This window comes from Notamacropus eugenii, chromosome 4 (assembly GCF_028372415.1).
Source record: "Notamacropus eugenii isolate mMacEug1 chromosome 4, mMacEug1.pri_v2, whole genome shotgun sequence".
In the NCBI taxonomy this organism is placed as follows: domain Eukaryota; kingdom Metazoa; phylum Chordata; class Mammalia; order Diprotodontia; family Macropodidae; genus Notamacropus; species Notamacropus eugenii.
The window spans coordinates 88,551,940-88,571,860 of record NC_092875.1 but is presented as its reverse complement, the minus strand read 5'-3'; the positions used below and the strand labels follow the sequence as shown (position 1 = coordinate 88,571,860).

At 48.0% G+C, this 19,921-nt stretch overlaps 2 protein-coding genes across 13 annotated transcripts in view; both read right to left on the bottom strand.

The window, feature by feature from the left end:
* NAPRT (nicotinate phosphoribosyltransferase) overlaps positions 1-5,553 on the bottom strand; it is a 28,919-nt gene extending 23,366 nt beyond the window's left edge. For 2 of the 4 annotated variants that reach the window (XM_072602824.1, XM_072602823.1), the window contains exons 1-5: positions 5,277-5,553; positions 1,420-1,547; positions 1,222-1,304; positions 981-1,111; positions 286-401 (exon numbers count right to left, since the gene is read on the bottom strand). In XM_072602824.1, the coding sequence (XP_072458925.1) occupies positions 286-401; positions 981-1,111; positions 1,222-1,304; positions 1,420-1,547; positions 5,277-5,553 (735 nt within the window). Of the gene's footprint in view, positions 1-285; positions 402-980; positions 1,112-1,221; positions 1,305-1,419; positions 1,548-5,276 lie in introns of those variants that run through there. The other 2 variants (XM_072602826.1, XM_072602825.1) reach the window with 2 other exon arrangements.
* Positions 5,554-12,846: 7,293 nt separating this feature from the next.
* EEF1D (eukaryotic translation elongation factor 1 delta) overlaps positions 12,847-19,921 on the bottom strand; it is a 37,539-nt gene continuing 30,464 nt past the window's right edge. For all 9 annotated transcript variants that reach the window (XM_072602820.1, XM_072602817.1, XM_072602821.1 and 6 more), the window contains 5 exons: positions 15,749-15,848; positions 15,522-15,622; positions 14,179-14,412; positions 13,437-13,631; positions 12,847-12,937 (listed from right to left, as the gene is read on the bottom strand). In XM_072602820.1, coding sequence (XP_072458921.1) covers positions 12,899-12,937; positions 13,437-13,631; positions 14,179-14,412; positions 15,522-15,622; positions 15,749-15,848 — 669 coding nt within the window. In that variant the 3' untranslated portion in view covers positions 12,847-12,898. The remainder of the gene's footprint in view (positions 12,938-13,436; positions 13,632-14,178; positions 14,413-15,521; positions 15,623-15,748; positions 15,849-19,921) is intronic.

Below are 19,921 nucleotides of genomic sequence, written 5' to 3'. Positions count from 1 at the left end.
GAGTCTTCTCTAACTCATTGTGTCACCTTGGACAAATCCTTCTTTCTTTGGTCCTCAATTTCCTGAGGGGTTGGGGAAGGGCCAGGGCTGAGGGGAAGGGCAGAGGAACTGCATCAGGACAAGATATGGGAAAGGAGATGGGGCTTCAGGGCAGGGACTTGGGAGGAGAGTAGGAGTGAGGCTGAGCTCCAAGGAAAAAGAGGGATAAGGGAAAGAACCTAGGGGCCCCAGGTCTAGGGGCTCTCCCCCCACCGCAACCCTCCCCCTCCTGGTGACTACACTGACCGGGACCTGGGGCTGCTCAGAGCCAGAGAAGGAGGTGACGAAGGAGTGAGCCAGGGTGCCAGCCACAGGCACCCCTCGAAGCTGCCCGGCCAACACGTTACTGCTGCTGTCAAAGCCTGGGCCGGGGCAGGGGCAGGAGAGAGGGTCAGGGAAGAGCAGGATTCATGGGAGGGAGTGAAAGATGGAGACAAGGGAAGCAGAGGCTAGAGAAGGCATAGGAGGGAGGGTTCTAGGGTAGATCACTACAAGGCCAGGGGTCTGCCCACTTAGTGGCTGATCACAGACACAGAGCCTAAAGGGACTTTACAGGCTATCTAGTCCAACCCCTCCATTTTATAAATGAGGAAACAGAAGTCACACCAGTAATATCTCAGAGGCAGAAGAGCCATTTCTTCTGACCCAGCCAGAGTTCCTTCTAAGGACTAAGGGAGGTGAGTCTGAGAAGGGGGTGTGGTACAGTAAGAGGCTCCCAGCCACTAGAGGAGTTTCAGATTTCTCATCTGTAAAATAAGCAGGTAGGACTACGTCCATTCTAAAGTTCCTTCCAGCTCGGACCTTGTGTTCTAGGCTTCTGGTTTAGCAGTGCAGGGCTCTCAGGGTGTAGGGGGATAGAGGGGGCAGAGGGAAGTGGGATGGGAGTACAGCAGGGGGCTCTAGGGCACTACTGGGGGGAGGTGGGGGTAATAGATCCTCACCGCCCAGGTAGCTGTAGGTAGAGGCTGTGAGGCCCCCATCAGGGCCCTGTGCCCGCCGAAGCCCCATCTCTAGCAGCCGCTTCTCTGGCCCTGCGATCAGGCGCAGTCGAGCTGCATTAGTGGCCACCAGGCTGGAAGAGGCAACAAAGCCTGTGTGAGGAGGATGCCCCCAACTGTCCCTCGGGTCCTCCTGCTCCCAAGGGTAGGGGAAGGGGGCTGTGTCTGTCTCCTTGGTCCCCACCTTGCATAGTTGATGAGACAGAGCAGGGGCGTCTCCAGGAGCTGCACTAGGAGGAGAGGCCCAGACACGCAGAGCAGCGGTACCTGGAGCATGAGAATGACAAGGCCCCATCAGAGCCTCCCTTGAGCTAGAACTGTAAGTCCTAATTTACCTTCTCCTCCCCTCCCCCGCACCCACCCCAGGGCTGCACACACTCACACGGGCAAAGGCGAGGGAGCCCTCAGGCTGTGCCCGGATAGTCACCCCAGAGCAGTCCAGTCCCTGCAGGTATTCAAAGAACGCAGGGTCCGTGTCTGGTGGAAGCACGGAAGCCAAGTACTTTACATCTGTGGGGAGCAGAGGGTGAGGTGGCACACAGGGGTGGGGAGGTGTGAGACGATGTGCATAAGTGTACAGGATGGAAACCTTTCCACGGCAGGGCCAAGAGCCTCTGGCTGAGGTCTAGTTCCTGGTCCTGCCCTCCCCCCAACCTCCACATTAGAATCTAAAAATGAGGATAACAACGAACAGCTAGCATTTCTAGGGCTGCAAAGCACTTTACAATGTAATCTCATTTTATGTCCACAGGCCTGAGAGGCAGGGCCTATTACTACTTCCAGCTTGCAAATGAAGAAACTGAGGCGAGTCTGCCCAGGGTCACCCAGCTAGTCTGAGGCTAGATTTGAATTCAAGTCTTCCTGACTCCCGGCCTGCACTCTATCCACTGTGCTACCTAGCTTCCATCGCTACTGGTTTTCCCCTAGATCCATAGTGAAGAACCTAATGCTGGGCCTTGGGTCTCACTGAGGTCCTTGGTTTCCCAGAGGGCTCCACTTAATTGATCTCCCTGCCTCCCAAATTTCTCCCCTCTCCAATCCACATTCTCTACCCAGCTTCCCAAAGGAATTGTCTTTTAAGTACAGATATGACCACATCACTCCCCTTCTCAATTATCTCTAAAGGCTCCCTATGGGCTCTAGGAATAAAATATGAACTCCTTTGTTCGGCATTAAAGTCCTTCACGACCTGGCCCCAAATGACCAAAGGCAGCTAGGTGGTGAAATGAATAGTAGGCTGGGTCTGGAGTCAGGATGACCAGATTTCAAACCCAGCCTAGATATTCTCTAGCTTTGTGACTTTCATTCACCCTCTGTTTGCCTCAGTCTCCCCAACTATAAAATGGAAATGATAATAGCACCTACTTCCAAGATTATCATGAGGATCAAATGAGATGTTTGTAAAGTGTTTCTGCACAGTGCCTGGCACACAGGGGTTTTTAAATGCCAGCTTCCTCATACGTTACTCCCCAGCCCAAGCTGGTCCTTTTGTCCCTCCCATACAGAGCTCCATCTACTATTTTCCTATTATTGGGTCAAGTTCTTCTGCCTGGAACACATTCCCTCCCTCCTCAATATGCCTGCTAGAATCTTTTATTTCCTTCAAGATACCGTTCAAACATCACCTGATTACGATTCCCCTCTGCCCTCCCATCCTGACTCCACTGCATTTAACTACCTTGGGTTGATTCTCTTTTAGTCAGCATATGCTGAATATATTTAGGCACTTAATAAAGACTTGCTGACCGACTGATCAAAGGGACCTTTGCTCTTTGCTCAAGCACTGACTTTTCACTACTTTCATTTTCTTCAACTCTAACCTGAGGACCTAAGGGCCTGAGATTGCGCCTTGAATTTAGGGACTGGATCATCCATCTAATCACTAATTATGGTCCTGTCCCCCCTCCCCTCCATTAGCCCTGGTACCTTGGTTCTAGCAATTACTTCCCTCACAGGATTATAATTGCCTACAATCTTATTCTTAGGAAACTTTTAAATTTATAATTATATAAATTTATAAAGTGTTCTCCTTGCAACAGACTTCCAATTTCTCATTCCAACTTCCTGCTGGACATCTCGGAGAATATCCCAAAGACATTTTCCATTCAACATGTGTGATGCTGAATTCATTATCTTCTCCCTAAACTCACCTGTCTTCCTACCTTATCCTCCTGGTCAACCAGGCTCACAAACTTGGTGTCATCCTTTACTCCGTACTCCGTCTCACAGCCCCCCCAACCCACCCTACCCCATGTCCAATCTTTTGCCAAGCTCTGTGGATTCCACCTGTTGGAACTACAGGGCCCTTCTCTCTTCTGACACAAGTAAGACCTTACATACCAGGACTGCTGCATTAGTCTCCCAGGTTGGTCTCCCTGTCTCAAGTCTCTCTCCACTCCAGTCCATACTCTACTCAGCTGATAAATTAACCTCCAAAAAGCATCCACTTCTCCCCCTCACTTTTCCATTCAATAAAGTCCAACAGCTCCCTATCACCTCCAGGATGAGATAAATACAAAATCCAGTTTGGCATTGAAAGCCCTTGGTAACCTGTTTCCCTCCTACTTTTCCAGTTCTCTTGTACCATATTCCAACTTGTCTCCTTCCTGTTCCTCCAACAAGACAATCCAACTCTCAAGTCCAGGCATTTTCACTTGCGGTCCCCCAAGCCTGGAATTCTCTCCATCTTTCCTCTCCATCTCCTGGCCCCGCTGGCCAGCTAAAATCTCCCCTTCTACCAGAAGTCTTTCCTGATCCCCCTAAATGTCGGCACCTTTCCTCTGCTAATTCATTCCGTCTCTATCGTGTTTGTTTCCCTCACGAGACTGTGAGCTCTTTAAGGGCAGGAGCTGCTTTTTTTGCCTTTCCTGGCATCCCCAGCGTTGCTCTCAGTGTCTGGCTTTCAACTTGGACTATCTAGGGCTTCACGACTCTGGGGTTCTTTGGACCCAGAGCTTAGGTCCATTCTTCCAAGCCCAGGCTCACTCCTAGCCAATCAGGAAGCGACTTGTGATTCATCCTCCCCTCTCCTCCCCTCCCACCTAGTCCCATGCCATGCACCCTTTCTCAATCCCCAGCGAACTCCTGGCTCCTCCTTCCGCTGGAAGAGGCCAAGTTCCAGAGGCCACGGAGCAAGTACGGAGATTTACTTTCTAGGGACTTTAGAGACCATTAAGTTCAGCCCCCTCACTTTTACAGAATGGGAAATTAAGACCCACAACCAAGAGGGAAGCATCTGAGTTTTCCTTCAGGCACTGGAGAAATTAGAACCCTCCCACGAACCGGCCACCCCGCAAACTTCGCCCCCGACTCGGTCCTTTCCCTCGGCTCAGCCACCACGTTCTCAGACTTCTAGGGGCAGGGGCTGCCTCCGTGGCAAGGGGGCGGGGCAGGAGTTTGGACCCAGGATCTGGGATCTAAGCTAGGTCCGAATCTGCGCTTGGGACCTCGGGGTCTGAACCTGGGACTGGGGCAGGGAAACGTGCAGAGTCCGAATCTGGGCCGGGAAACGTGCAGGCTCTGAACCTGGGGCCAGGGCGGGGTCTGGGACCCGGGGCGGGAGCGCAGGCTGGGTCGGAATTTAGGACTGGGGCACATGCGGGGTAGGGAGTGGGGCACATGCGGGGTAGGGAGTGGGGCACAAGCGGGGTAGGGAGTGGGGCACGAGGGGGTAGGGAGTGGGGCACATGCGGGGTAGGGAGTGGGGCACAAGCGGGGTAGGGAGTGGGGCACGAGCGGGGTAGGGAGTGGGGCACGAGCGGGTAGGGAGTGGGGCACATGCGGGGTAGGGGGTGGGGCACATGCGGGGTAGGGAGTGGGGCACAAGCGGGTAGGGAGTGGGGCACAAGCGGGTAGGGAGTGGGGCACATGTGGGGTAGGGGGTGGGGCACAAGCGGGGCAGGGGGTGGGGCACATGCGGGGTAGGGGGTGGGGCACGAGCGGGTAGGGGGTGGGGCACATGCGGGGTAGGGGGTGGGGCACATGCGGGGTAGGGGGTGGGGCACAAGCGGGTAGGGAGTGGGGCACAAGCGGCTAGGGAGTGGGGCACAAGCGGGTCGGGAGTGGGGCACAAGCGGGTAGGGAGTGGGGCACAAGCGGGTAGGGAGTGGGGCACATGTGGGGTAGGGGGTGGGGCACAAGCGGGGCAGGGGGTGGGGCGGGCCGAAGCTGAATCGGGCAGTGAAGTAGGGTCAGCGTCAGAGTCCCGGTCCCGGTCAGACTGGGTTCGGCCCGCGGTACCTGCCGGACGGAGGCGGAAGGTGCGCAAGAAGCGCATGCAGTCCCGCAGCCCCGCGGCCAGGGCGAAGGAGGACCCGAAGGGGCAGCGGCGAAAGAACAGCTCGAACTCCGCGGGCTCCCGGGCCCGGCCCGCCCTCCAGTAGGCCAGAGCCATGGTGAACTGGTAGAGGTCGGTGAGCAGCGCCCGGGCTGCTGCCTCCGCCTCCGGGTCCCGGTCCCGGTCCCGGTCCCGGTCCCGGTCCCGGTCCCGCTCCGGCTCCAGCTGCGGTCTCTCCATTCCCCAGCTCACAGTCCGCAATGTCCGCGCTCCTAGGAACGCTCGAGGATAGCCGGGTCACGTGGAGGGAGGCCCGGACCAATGGGACCAGTGGCCGTGACACTCGGGAGTCCGCGCCCCCAGCAACGCCACCACGCCCTTCGGGGCTTCGAGTTCCAGGCTGGCCCGGATCCAGCGTGGGCCGGGAAGACCAGGGCAGGGCGGCCCCGCTTGGCTGCCAGGCTTCTGGGGCTGCGCAGAGCCCACGGCTGGGCCTGAACCTCTCGCTCCACCACTCGGTGCGTGGCCGTGGGCACGTCACTCCCGCTGTAGCAAGATGCTGAGAATTCTTTCCATCTCCCTAGAGGAGCCGTTCCAAGATTCCTACAGCACTTTCCCTCTGTGCGGAAGACCACATTCCTCCTTTATTTTTTTAAGACAACTTTTATTGTTGCCCTGAGTCATTTCTGGATGTAGTTTCCTCCCTCCTCCGCATTTAGTCCCATTATTGTAACAGCACACTTGGGGCTGCGACTGTCTCCGCAGTCTAGCACTAACTGGCACCTAGTAAGCATAATAACATAAATTTTACATACGCTTACTGTGTGCCAGTCACTGTGCTAAAAGCTTTGCAATGATCTCCTTTGATCCTCACAACCTGGGGAAGTAGGTGCCATTTTACAAACAGGTTAAATGACGCCCAGGGTCACACAGCTTGTAAGGTGTCTGAGGTTGAGTCTGAACTCGTTTTCCTTGATTTTTGACATCGAGCTGCCAAGCAGGCATTAGTAAAGGCTTGTTGCAAAGAAAAACAACAAAAAGGTTAAATAAAACCGGCAATCAGTGACCCAGGTGCATCTTGCACGCATCGTTCTAGACGAGACAGTCTCCTTCCCTCTCTACCGTCTTTTCCATCCTCAGCAGAGGTAGGCAGCACATTCCATTATATCCTATTGTGTACCAAGATTGGTGTAACAATCACCCAGAGGTCTCACCTCCAGTTTCACTGAGAAAAACAGGAGGTATGTTTCACGAGCTTCCATGAAGAGCCTATTATTAGTCTACGTCTCAAAATCCCTCAAAATCATCCCGTTCTCTCCTTTGCTCCAATGAGTGACTTAGAGGTGGCTCTTCTCCCTGCTAAAGCAATCCTGCTTAAGCTAACTCTCCTGAAACTTGTTCCTTTGAAGAAACTTCCCGTTCTTCCATCCCTAATCTTCAGCCTCTATTAGCTCCCTCCCTGGTATCTACATCCTTTAAAAATACCTTAACTCTGCCATCCCCTCAATTGTCCTTTCTTCCTTTCACAGCCAAGCTCCCGGAAAACGTTGCCTGTACTCACTTGCTTCAACTTCCTCTCACCACCCATTCATTCTGACTTCATCACTCAGCTGAAACTGCTATCCTCAAGGTTACAGAACTTCCTTAGCTGCTAAAATTTATAGCTTTTCCCTCATCCTTAATCTCCTTGCAACATCTGACACAACTACTACACCTCCTTCTGCATAATCTCTACTCTCAGAGTTTGGACGTTGCTCTTTTACTTCACCTCTTATCTGCTCCCACTCAATTTCTGGCATACACATTGGGGGAGGAGTGGTGGTTGTTTTTCCCAAGGTTCTGTCTTGGGATCTTCTTTCTCCCCGTTTTCTTCACATAATCAAATCGGGACCTTTGGGGTTCATAATCATTCCTATGAAGAGGTCTCACAACAACATACAGCTCAACTCTCTTTGGAGTTCAGCCCATCTCCAACCGATATTTCAGAGGCATGCCAAACTTATCTTGCCCAAAACTAAACTCATCTCCCCACACCCTTTCAAAGCCTATCCTTCCTCCACCTGCCTCCTTCCAGTAAGCCAGGTTCCAAAGCTCTGTCCACCCTCCCCTACTTTTTCAATTCTATCCTAACATCTCTCACATTTGTCCCCTTCTTTTCACTCATGTTCCTGTCATTTAACCTATTAGAACAATCTCCTAATTGGTCTCTGAGCTTCCTTCCAGTGTCTCTAATCCACCCTAGGCATAGCTGCCAAAATGATTCAGAAGTGTGACCTTTTCATGTTTGGCTAAGACAGAAAGAGGTCTTAACCTTTTGGGGATCAGATGCCTTTGCAAGTATGGCGAAGCCCCTGGACTTCTCAGAATCATGTTTTCAAATGCATAAAATACTTGATTACAAAGGAAACAATTATGTTGAAATAGTTTATCAAAATGCTTTCTAAAAATTGACAGACTCTAGATAAGGAACCTATATTTTAAGAGAAGATGCAAACTCCTTGGCTTGGCACTGAAATCCCTTCACAATCTGACTCCAGACTCCTTTTCCTTTGTACTCAATGTCATCATCACAACGAAGGTCTACCTTATGTTCCCCCAACTCAGTGCTCAATTTTCTGTGTCCCCCTTAAGCCTCCCTTCTCACTTCTGGCTCTTAAAATTCCTACTTCCCTTTACTTTGACCACCACTAATACCAGGGCCTTGCTTCGGTAAGACAGTGTATGGTATGCTGAAATAGGCTGGAGCCCCAGCTCTGCAGTCACCTGTAAGCTAGTCCACCTGGTCTCTTGCTTCCTCTCCTGTAAACTGAGAGTTACACAAGATTATCTCCAACATTCAAAATCCCCTGAAAATCCCTGTCCTTCTGGCTCTACAGGGCTCACAGTTCTGGGAAGTATTCCTAAGGTTGCTTACTTCTCCAGTAGGGTAAGGTCCTAGAAAAGATTACAAGACTCCTGGATGTTAATTGGGTCTTGGACTCATTTTTCTCAAAACAATTTCCTTAATCCTTCAAGAAGAAAAATGCCCATATGGGCTAAGTGCCACCTTTCCACCCACCCTCCCCCAACAGCTCCTAGACTGCTAAAGAGAAGGGGGAAGCTATACATTTTCGGTTTTGTTCGTGCCCTGTGACTTTATTTATGTAAGCAACACCTGGTGTACAAATTATCTCAACAATGAAGATTAGCAACTCCTCCTAAATTTAGTTTTAGAAGTTGCCTGAAGGGAAGCAAGAGGTGACAGGACTTGTTCATGATTGGCTAGTTTATGTCAGAGGCAAGCCTTGAATCTACTAGTTCTTCTTGATCCTCCATCATCATACTGTGGCTATCTTAACAATGGATAACTATTCATGTATTAACATTAATAACATGGCAACTAAATTCAACGGTTTACTAAATGTCTACCATTTTCAAGGCTCTAAAAAAAACACCCCAAAACCAAACCCCCAAATAGTCCATGGGAGATAGCCAGTGATTTACTTTAGAAGTGAGAGGGATCCACGTTAGAGGATCAAAACTAACTCTCTCCTTTTACAGATGCCCAGAAAGAGTCTTGTCCCAGGTCATACAGAAAAAAGTGGTTGGCAACAAAGGGGGAATTAGACCCCAGGTCTCCTGACTTAAAGAATCAGAGTGTTCACAGCTGGAAGGGACCCCAAAATTCCAGCTCCTAAAAGAAAGGAATTTTATTTCTGACTTCATATGTAGCAGATGTTTAAGGAAGCGTAGCTACTCAAGATGTAAGAAAGATCAAGTATTACCTCTGATGTTAGAACAGGTTTAAATAGTAATTCTGTCACTGAATGGCTATCAGATTCTGGACAAGAATATGCAAAAATGCCATTAAGTATCCTTTCCTAGGTTCACACCTCCCTCATGCCAAAGACCTGGTGGGAAGAGCTAGCAGGACTGCCCTGCAAAGGGCCCCTTTTCCTCAGTGGGGGCTGGACTGGACACCGCTCACTCCTGCAGACACCCAGGGAAAGGTAGAGAACTGCTCCAAGTCAAACTCTTCTAAACAGATCAGCTCTTTCCTCCAAGCCCGTAAGAGAAAAGAGCTTAGGACAGGCCAGCCCAAGCTCAGAGCAAGTTCTAGACCACCATTTACAGAATGATGTTAGTTCCCCTTCCTGCCACCTTCAGGTTGTTTCCAGAGGCTCCTATGTGTACACAGCAGATAGAATTCTGGACCTGCAATCAGGAAGCCCTGAGTTCAGATCCACCCCATGAGCTATGTGAATCTGTACAAGTAATTTAATCTCTGCCTGCCTCAGTTTCCTCATTGGTAAAATGAGTTAGGGTTAATAGCATAAAATGAGATATCTGTAAAATGCTTTACAAATCTTAAAGCACTATGTAAACGCTAGTTTTATTATTAAAAATGTTTCTCAGTCCCCATCTCTTCTGTTCCATACACATGAGATTGTGCACCTGACAGCAGAGGTCATGGGGAAAAGCGGGAGTTTGAATCTATGATAGACCCATGCTGCTCGGAGCCAGAGGTGCCAGGTTCTTGAAGTCAGACAAGGTCAGAGCAGACCAGGGCAGACTCAGGAATCCAACTCCTGCCAGCCCTTTTGTCGTCTTCTGTTTCCTCTGGTCTCAATGTTCTTTTCACTCCTCAGGGGAAAAAACCTGAGGGTTTTCTCTTTGGTGAAGCAGGAAGCAACAGAGACAAAGAATCCAGCATCTCCTCTGAGACGAAAATGACTCTGACTTCAGTTCAGCTCATCAAAAGATCAAAACTCAGCACTTGTACCTCATCTCTTCTCCGTGTCCCGTCTCCCCCCCAATCATCTACTGCAAGAGAGAGGGTGCAGGTATGGGGGTAGTAAAGCAGAAAATGGTGAGGGATAGGGAGCTCAAGCCAAGCCCCACTGAACACCTAGGAGGGCTGCCTCCACATTTGCTCTTCCTACTCTACACCCCATGAAAAGCAGCAGAAAACTCACAGGTCATTGTGTGTCCTTACAGGGCTACTGTGAGAGTCCAGGTAGGAGGTGGATAGGGAGGGCCTGCACCAGTGGGGTGGGAGTGCCAGAGGAGAGAAGGAGGCATATTCAAGAGATGTTGCAAAGATGAAACTGACAGGTCTCGGCAATAGATTGGATTATGGGGGCATGAAGGTCCAGGATGACTCAGGCACTGAAAGGTACTGATACTCTTGACAGTAATAGGGGAGCTGGAGGGGGTTTAGAGGGTAAGAGAAAGATAATTCTGTTTTGAACAGATGGACTTGTAAATGTTTATTGCACATCAGTTTGAGATACTTGAAAGGTAGCTGGAGGTGTAGGACTGGAGGTCAGCAGGGAGACCAGGACAAGAAATAATAGATTTGGGAATCATCAGCGGAGATGGTAATTAAATCCATGGGAGCTGATGAGATCACCAAGCAAAACAGTATAGAAGATGAAGAAATGAGGGCCCAAGACAGAACCCTGTGCGACACCTATGGTTGAAGGTATGGATGAAAATCCAGCCAAGGAGCAGCCTGATAGGTATAAGAAGAACCAGAGAGAGAAAACCTAGAGAGAAAAAGAGTATCAAAGGAAGGGAAGGCAATACACATTTATATGGCATCTACTATGTGCCAGGCAGGTGCTAAACAATTTCACAAACACCTCATTTGATCCTCACAAAAAGCCTGCAAGGCAGGTGCTATTATTCTCCCCATTTTATAGTTGAGAAAACTGTGGCAAAGAGGTTATGTGACTTGCCCAGAGTCCCATAGCTAGTAAGTTTCAGAGAAGACGAAGTAGACATACCTACTTTCAATACCAGTTCAAGGAATTTAGCCACAAAGGGCAGAAGACATAGGGGATGGAAGGACCAAGGGAGGGTTTCCTGAGGATGGGGTAACATGGGTAGGCAGAAGGGAAGGAGCCAGCAGGCAGAGGGAGTTTGAAAATAAGTGACAGAATGTGGATGACAGAGGGGGCAATCTGCTGGAAGAAAGAAGACAGAAGGGGATTATTTGTTCAGAGAGAGGTTAGCCTGGGGTAAGTCTCTTCCCTCACCCCCAGATATTGGCTACCTTATTTTAAAAAAAGAGACTGGACTCAATTAGGTCTAAGGTCCCTTCCAACTCTAAATCTATAAACCACTGATCCTATGTGTGCAGTCTGTTTCCCAAAGCAGCCTGGGAATTAGGGCAGGCAGTCAGAACTAAGGCTATCTTAAGACAAAGCTAGTGTGAAAAGCAAGAGAAGGGATGTGTATTGCATGACTACACATGTATAACATATCCAATTGCTTGCCTTCTCCTTGGGGGGGAGGGAAGGGAGAGAATCCCTTCATGTAACTGGGGAAAAATAAAATACTAAATTAAAAAAGATACCAATAAAAATGTACTTACAAAAAGAGAAGGGATGACCCTGCTCCCCTCAGCCCTAGTCAGCCTTCCTTCCGTCTAGATACTCAACAGTGGAAATAAGAGTGCAGGAGGAAAAGGAGAAAGGGTGGGAAACCTTCCAGCTTAGACTCTTGTTATTCCACTAGACCAGGGGATCTTCGTTCTGTCATGGACTCCTCTGGCAATCTGGTGAAGCCTAGGGACCCCACCTCCCCACTTCTAAAAGTATTATTTTAAAATGAGTAATAAAGCACAGCAATGATCACAGTGTGCGAGAGTTTTTTCTGGTAGATTTGGAACTTTGTAATAATGCAAGAACTTAAAAAAAAATAATTCCCAATGGTTTTCTAAGACAAAATGCCTTCTACACTCAGAGAAAGAACTATGGAATTCATCTACAGAATGCAGCAGATCATGTTTGTGTGGGTGTTTGTGTATTATGTTTTGATTTGGTATATGATTTCTTCCATTTATTTTAGTTTGTCTACACAGCATGACTATAGTGAAAACGTATTCAATAGGAAAGAATATGTAGATCCTATATAGAATTATATGGTGTCTAGGAGAGGGAGGAGGGTCGTGGGGGGTAGGTGGGGGGGTAAAAATCTAAGTTTTTTGGTAGTGATTGTGGAACATTAAAAAATTAATTAATTAAAAAAATAAAATGAGTAATAAAATACATAAAAATCACAAAGGAAACTAATTATATTGAAATATAGGTTAGAGTGGTAATCCTCCCACCCCCTACCTGGGGTATTTCTTTCATCTTTGCAGAAGGCTCCTTTACTATCCTAGACCCCAAGTGTTCAGGGGTCCAGGTTCCCCACTAGTTGCCAGGCACTGCCAGCTCCTGCCCCTAAATTCCTGAGGTTTTAGGAAAGTGATCATATTTGAAGTGTTTCTTTGGCCATTTCTCTACATTTATTCACTTTTAAGGCTCCACACCCTATGGCCCTTAACCTGGTGCAGGACTGCGGGGCCCTGATGGGGTAGAGAATCCTGGTGTCTGGTTAGTGACTCGGAGGACTAGCCATGAGAGGCTACCACCCCAAATACAGGTGAAGCATCTCTCAAAGGCCCTGCTCTCCCTCCCCAACCCCCATAAGAGGGAAAGTCAGAGGTTGCCCTTCCCACCCTTCCCTCCTTAGAGACCCCAGTCCAGAACAGGCCCAAGCACCTCAAATCTCAGCCTTTATTTTGGTTACAGATTCACACACATTCAGGGGCCTTTTAGATCTTGTTGAAAGCAGCGATGTCAACACTCTGCACCTGCAAATGGGAGGAGAGATGGAAAAGATTAGAACGATGACCAATGAACTTCTTGCAATCTTGTAGTCCCATTCATCCTCCTTATCCACCATTCTTTTACCCCTCACACTACAGAAATCCAACCAATTACCAAACCAATCCAGGACAAGAGGCCTTACAGACCAAACCTTGGTTGACTTTTAATTCCAATCACCTCATGTTATATATTGGGAAACTGAGGCAAAATTCAGGGAAATGAGTTGCTCAAGGTTTGTGGGAGAATTGACGCTAGGAACCTAGGGTTCCTAATTCCCAAGACAGGTCCATAAGACAAAGACTGGATACAGTTCAGATCTAGAGCTGGACAGTACCTTAGAGGTCATCTAGTCTAAACCCCTTATTTTACAGATGAGGAAAGTGAGGTCCAAAGAGGTTAAAGGACCCAATGTCATGTAGGGAATAAATGGCAAAGCTGGGATTTGAGCTTAGATACCATGACTCCAGTCCCCTAGGAACTTACATAATCTTCGAACTTGGTGATCTCCTCCTCCAGGATGTCTGTGCCCACCTTGTCATCCTCTACCACACACTGGATCTGCAGCTTCCGAATGCCATACCCCACAGGCACCAACTTGGAGCCTCCCCAGACCAATCCATCCAGCTGTATAGAGCGGACACACTCCTCCAACTTTGCCATGTCTGTCTCATCATCCCACTTGAGAGAAATCAGAGAAAGGGTTAGCTGAGCCTTACAGGCCTAGCTGGGGTACCAAATCATTATGTCATACCCCTACTCCTAGGCTCTTCTTATCACAAATGTACCAAATTGTATGACCAAAACAAAATTACTTTAGAGATAAAAAAGATATTGTCAAAAAACTATTTTGCCAAAGTATGTGGGTTTTCATGCATCCTTGCAAAAAACAAGACTCCCCATAGCTCTTCCCCCGCAACCCCCAACTTAGACTTTGAATCCACACTCTCATTTTACCTTCACACCAGCTGAGGAGGACTATCATTTTTCTACAATTTGCAGTGAAAATCAAGGTTCAAAGAATATATGTGACTTGCCCAGGGTCACACAGCAACTCTGTGGAAGAGCTAGGGCTGAGAATCTCCTAGAGGGCGGACTTGCCTCATAGCTCTTTCCCTTCCCTTCCAACAGAGGGGGTAGTTCATAGTACATCATGTGACAGTGCCAGAGTCCAAAAAACTACACCTGCTCCACCCCCTTCTTTCACCCAACCCCAGCCTCAACTCACAGGCTTGACATCTAGGAGGATAGAAGACTTTGCAATCAGCCCTGGCTTCTTGGCCTTCTTCTCTGCATACTGCCGAAGGCGTTCCTCCCGAAGGCGGGCTGCCTCCTTGTCTTCTTCCTCATTATCACTACCAAACAAGTCAATATCATCATCTTCATCGTCCTCTGCTGGGGTGGCTGCCTTCTTAGCAGGTGATGTGGTGGGTAGCTCCACCTTCTGCATGGGGGATACATGCTGTCCAGGGAAAGGGGAACCAGATAGAAGGTCAGAATGTGGCTGGGCCCTGATAGATAAACTCAATGGTTTCTGGAATGATGTCAATGACCTGCAAAGATCATCCATTCAAGGATTTTCTTTACCCTCATCTAAAGTCTATTTATTTTTCCCGCCAGTGTCTCCTCCTTGCATCTGATCCTACTTCACCCTCTCAGTTACCTGCCATCTTCGCACAATTCAATTCAATGCAATATATATTAAAGGAGACAGAGTTGCTTTAAAGAACATTAACAACAGAGAAGATGTCCAGAAGAGCTTCAGGAAGCACTTGCACTGAACCTCACAGGAAAAGAAAGACTAGAGGAGGCGAAAATGAGGCAGAGGAGAATTGTCCTGGTAAATGCATGGAGTCAACTGCTGAAAAATATGAAAGGAAGGTCTGTGGGGTCTTGAATGGTGGGCTGAGGGAGGGAATGATAGAGGCACATCACTCGGGCAGCTGTATAAAGGACACATGTGAGGAACAGGAGACTAGAGGCATCAATGTTTTCTAGAGAAGGAGGAAAGGGAGGGGGTGGAAATGGGACAAGAATGTGACACTGAAGAGGTAGATTTACACTCCAGGCATTTAAAACACCTATTTGCATTAGGTCCTGACTGGTTTGAAGAGAAAAATTTCTTTTAACATGTGCTTGTATCTTTATGTTTATCTGCGTCTACCTGTTATGTGACCTTATGTAAAACATGGCTGAAGAGTGTGGGAGGATGGCCAACGTAAAGTCCATATACCTATGTACATGCTAGGATGGCTAAGGATGGACAAACAGTTAAAAAGGCTAGGAAGCACTGTTCTAAGCCCTGGGGAGAAGGGGGAGAGAGGTGGAGGGTGAGAGGGTGAGAAACAGAGAGAGTGAGAGAGGGAGAGAGAGAGGGAGAGAGAGGGGGAGAGAGAGAGAGAGAGAGAGAGAGAGAGAGAGAGAGAGAGAGAGAGAGAGAGAGAGAGAGTATGTATGTACACATGCGTGTCTCTGTGCCTGTGCCTATGTGCACTGTATCTATGCTATGGACACAAGAGGCCAGGGCAGGTCGGATCAAGAGTAGCTTCCAGTGGGGAAGTAAACCTTCACCTGAGTCTGAGGAGCCAGAGAGCGGTGGGAAGGGGAGCATTTCTCCAGGGCACACAGCCGGATTTCAAGCTTGGAGATGGTCAGCTGTAGGTCCTGAATCACTGCAGAAGAAAGAAGACGGAGTTACAGGGTGAGGGCATCCCCAAGCAATGCTGCTCTAGCAGGACAAGATCAGAGAGGTATGGCAGGCATTCTCTACCCACAGGCTGTGGGAGATGTTCACTCACCACTCCGAAGGCTCTGGTTCTCTGCCTCTAAATTGGAAATTCTGGTGACCAGCTCACTATGGTCCCCACTGGGACCACTGGAAGAGCTGGTGTTTGCACTCTGTAACGAGAAACAGGGATGAGAAGTCTTCTGGGGCCACAGAAAGCAGGGGGAGTGGGAAAGAGACTGAGGTACAGGGACCCCAATCCTTAAAGGGAGTAGGGAAAGATGTGATTAAAGGAGATGATGATGCTACAGGGGCAAAGGATCACGACAGGGCCAATTCATTTTAGTCTTTTGCTAGCTCACTGAGAACTCAGAAGCTCCTCTTAGCTCACATTTTCTCTTCCACAAACCCCTTTCCTCTTCCTCCCTCTCTGCCCCTACCCTAGAAAAAAAAAACAACCAAAAATCTAACCCTATACAGGTTTTTCTCTCCAAGCCTGAGAGCAGACTATAAAAAGGCAGTGGGAGGGTAGACACCAGGTTCTGTTCCTATTTGTCTCCCATCTCTGGCACACAAGAAAAGGGTGTGCCGCTGCCCAGCCAGACCCGGCCCCCATCACAGCAGAAGCCTGAGCCCAGCACAATAAAGACAAGCTTTACCCCAGGCTCAGCACACAGCTGACTGCCAAAGGAGAAAGGTTGCAGGAATTGGGAAAGTGGGAGACAGGAAGGAAGATGTGGAAACTCCAATCTCAGGAGGGAAGTCCGCTACTGCCTGCCCAACTTTTACCAAGATAGAAAGGTAGAGACTTGACCATCTATGATCTGGGGCTGGGTTCTCCATTCCATTATAGGTAGTGATGTGATCAGTCGCTCAGATCTCTGGCTTCTCCCCTCAACGCATGACATGTGACCTGGCTGAAGGGTGTCAGGAAACCATCACACAACTATGGCTTCCTCATACAAAGTTTTAGTAATATGACTAGTCAGTCCTTGACCCAGAACAGAAAATATAACCTCCATCTGGGTGACAAGACAGAAACAGGAGAAAAAACAACAAAAAAGGATCCCTGGTTTAGACCCTGCTGCTTTGTACTAAGCCCCAGATCAGAGAAGTTAGGATCCCTAGCCACCCTTTTCTTTTTAAAGCAAGCTGACAGATACAAAAGCCACAGAATAGGAAGCAAAGAACTTGAGGATTTGAACTCTGGCCAATTTGGGGGCACACGATCAGGAAAGCATCTGCCCCTTAAGGGTTACCAGGTTTTGCACCATCCTGGGGAGTTCTGGAGCCACAATGGCTTTGGCTTGGGTTCTCCCTTCCCTCTCCAGAAATGACTTACGGGACCAGGTTTGGCCTGGCTCAGGGCTTCAGAGGGGCTTTGCAGCACCATCTTGAGCTGGAAATTGGGAGGGGAAAAAGATTCAAGGATGAGAGGTGCAGGGAAGAAAGCAAAGCAGAGGTTGCTGAGACAGGCTCATACAGGGGAGAGTCAGAAAGGTAAGGAAGGGTGGAGGAAAGAGACCCAGACAAGTCTGCCCAAGCACACACACTCGGAGCCGCAGACCTACAGCCACTTAGAGCAGCAACATCAGGCTTTAGACTCCCTAGGGGCCAAAGTATTCAGTCATCGCACACACATGCAAAATTCAGTGACTAGCCCCAAGGAATGGCATTCAAGCTTGCCTCCCTTCTCCCCAAATATTCCATTCCTTTCATGTCTGGTAGCTAGCTACATGAAGTCACAGGAGTCCTGTTCTTCCTTGGTCATTCCTCTAAGACATATACAGCAAGCATGGAATGTGGGGTGGGTAGCATATGACAAGGGAATCCATCACTGGGTCCCAGAAAATACCTAAGAACTACCCTGTCACTTTCCCCATTCATGGAGATCACTCTTCTCTCCTCCTCCAGCAAAGCCTCAAGGAATAACCTTGCTAATTATCATCATCGCCCACCCCACCCCCAACACTGGTCCACAACATCATCATCACATTACTCAGAAATCTTCAATGGTTTCCTATTGCCTCAGGGGTAAAGTCCAAACTCCTTTGCCTCAACCCATCTATGAACAAATTCAACAAACATGGCTGTGATTTGTGTTCAGGAAAGACAGGTCCCTTGCTAGCCACCCTCATCTCTCCTTACTTTCAACATAAACCCTCTTTTGCAGACAGACTGATCTCCTGTTTCTCTCTGAACACCACATTCATGTTTAGGCCATTCCATTCGCTAGAAATGCCCTCCTCTGCTCTAGAGGTCCTGCCCATTCTTCTAAGGCTTAGGTCAAATCCATTCTCCTCAAGTCCCTCCAAAACCTCTCAGCCTACAATAATCTCTTTCACCTGAAACTCTCATTAAGCAATCTTTTTTTTTTTAATAAAAAAGAAATGATTTATGAATATATGGAGGACAAATAAAACAGTTATAGCTAATTACCCTTAAACTGTTCCCACTCCCCTTCTGGCCTTCAGTGTATGAAAAACCAGCTGTTTTCATAAGCTACCACCTCTGAGAATAATTTCTCCCTAAATATAGATGGCCATTATTGACAACAGATGATAACTGGGACTGGTCAGAGACTGCAAATATGAGCCACTAGAAGAGCTCCAGTGAGACAAGACACTTAGGCTTTTTTTTTTTTTTACCATGAATATTACAGCTAAAGGATGTAATCAGAAGGATCTTCTGAACTCAAGAGTGATACGATACTCTGCCATCCAGCCTTCACTTGAGTATGATTTCATTGGTACAGATTAGCAACTCATCGATAACCTATTCTTAAAGAGCTGCCCTGGGGACTGAGAAGTTAAGTGACTGATTCACTGCTAGTGAGAGGCAAAGCTTTAGCCCACCTCCTCCTGACTCCTAGGCTAGCTCTTTGCAGCAGATGCTGCACCTTGTGGACGCACAAGTGTCAGAATGCGTTTGTGTTAATAGCTTTTTCTTTCGTGTTTGTTCTCTGGTTACTGTAACCTATGTAGTATTTCTATGCAAGCCTGAAATTACAGTTATATATCACATTTACCTAGAAACATACCAGGACAACCAAAAAACAAACAGAACAAGTTCAAAAGGCTAAGTGGGATTTTAGTCTTCCTTTTACGTAGATAATTTCTTTTTAAGCCTCTCAATAATCCTGTGAAGGCAGGTGTTCTAGGTTCTGCTACTTTGTAGATGAGGAAACTGAGACTAGGACGGGCTGAGGGCTGTGCCTCTCCTCTGCCCCAAATCCTGTATGTTTTCAGTTCTGCCATGTTGCCTCCCAAGTGGAGACCTGGGAAGGACATGAACAACAGTGAGCAGGAAGCAAAGTGAGAAGAACCCAAAGCTGGCTTATTTAGCTGGAGCACAGACAGGGAGAAATGAGAAACAAAGCACTAACAGGTAGATTCTAAATCAATCAGAATTATTCTCATAGGTTCCAAAGGGAAGAACCAGGTTCAATAAAATTTTCATAAATTTAGAGAAAAAAATTAGGGAAAAATCAGGGCTTTCCAAAAGTGGAATGGATTGCCTCAGGGTAGAGTTCTTGAAGTCTTTAAGCAGAGACAAGAGGGGTACTTGTTAAGGACGATGATCTTAAAAGTTCAATGCTGGGAGGGTGAGGGTGTTTCCTGCTCAGGTGGGACTAGATGACTTCTAAGGTCTCCAATTCTGAAATGATACGATTCAATGACTATGGAAAGTGCCACACCATGGAGGGCTCTTGAGCAACAGAATTATGAGTAAAGATTTAATCCTACGGCCAGTGGGGAACTACTGAAGGCTTCTGGTAGACGGAAAAATAGGAAGTTTGTTTTTAAAGGGAAGATTATTTCTAATATCATGTAGAAAAAAATAAAGCAGAGGTAGGAAAAGAGGAGGCTACTGCAATAATTTAGGAAGTGACAAATCCTTATATGAGTGGGGGATAAAAAGGGACACACTCAACTGAAGAATTGATGGTTTTAGCAACTATTTGAATGTTACAGTGAGGAAGGAGGAGATAGTTACAAGTTACAAGTCTGGGTAACTAGAAGAAATTTGATTTTTACTTAGAGGCAGGCAGATAGTACAGTGGATTTAATGCTGTGGATGGAGATATAGTAGGCACTTAATAAATGCTTTTTTTTCTTTTACAACATTGGTTGATTTTTCATAGAAGGCACTTTGTGGTGGGATTTCAGTAAAATGTTGGGCAATGTCTGGAAGAACATCCACAGTAAGTGGGCAGGAAGAGGAAGAGTCAGGAGAGAACACTAAA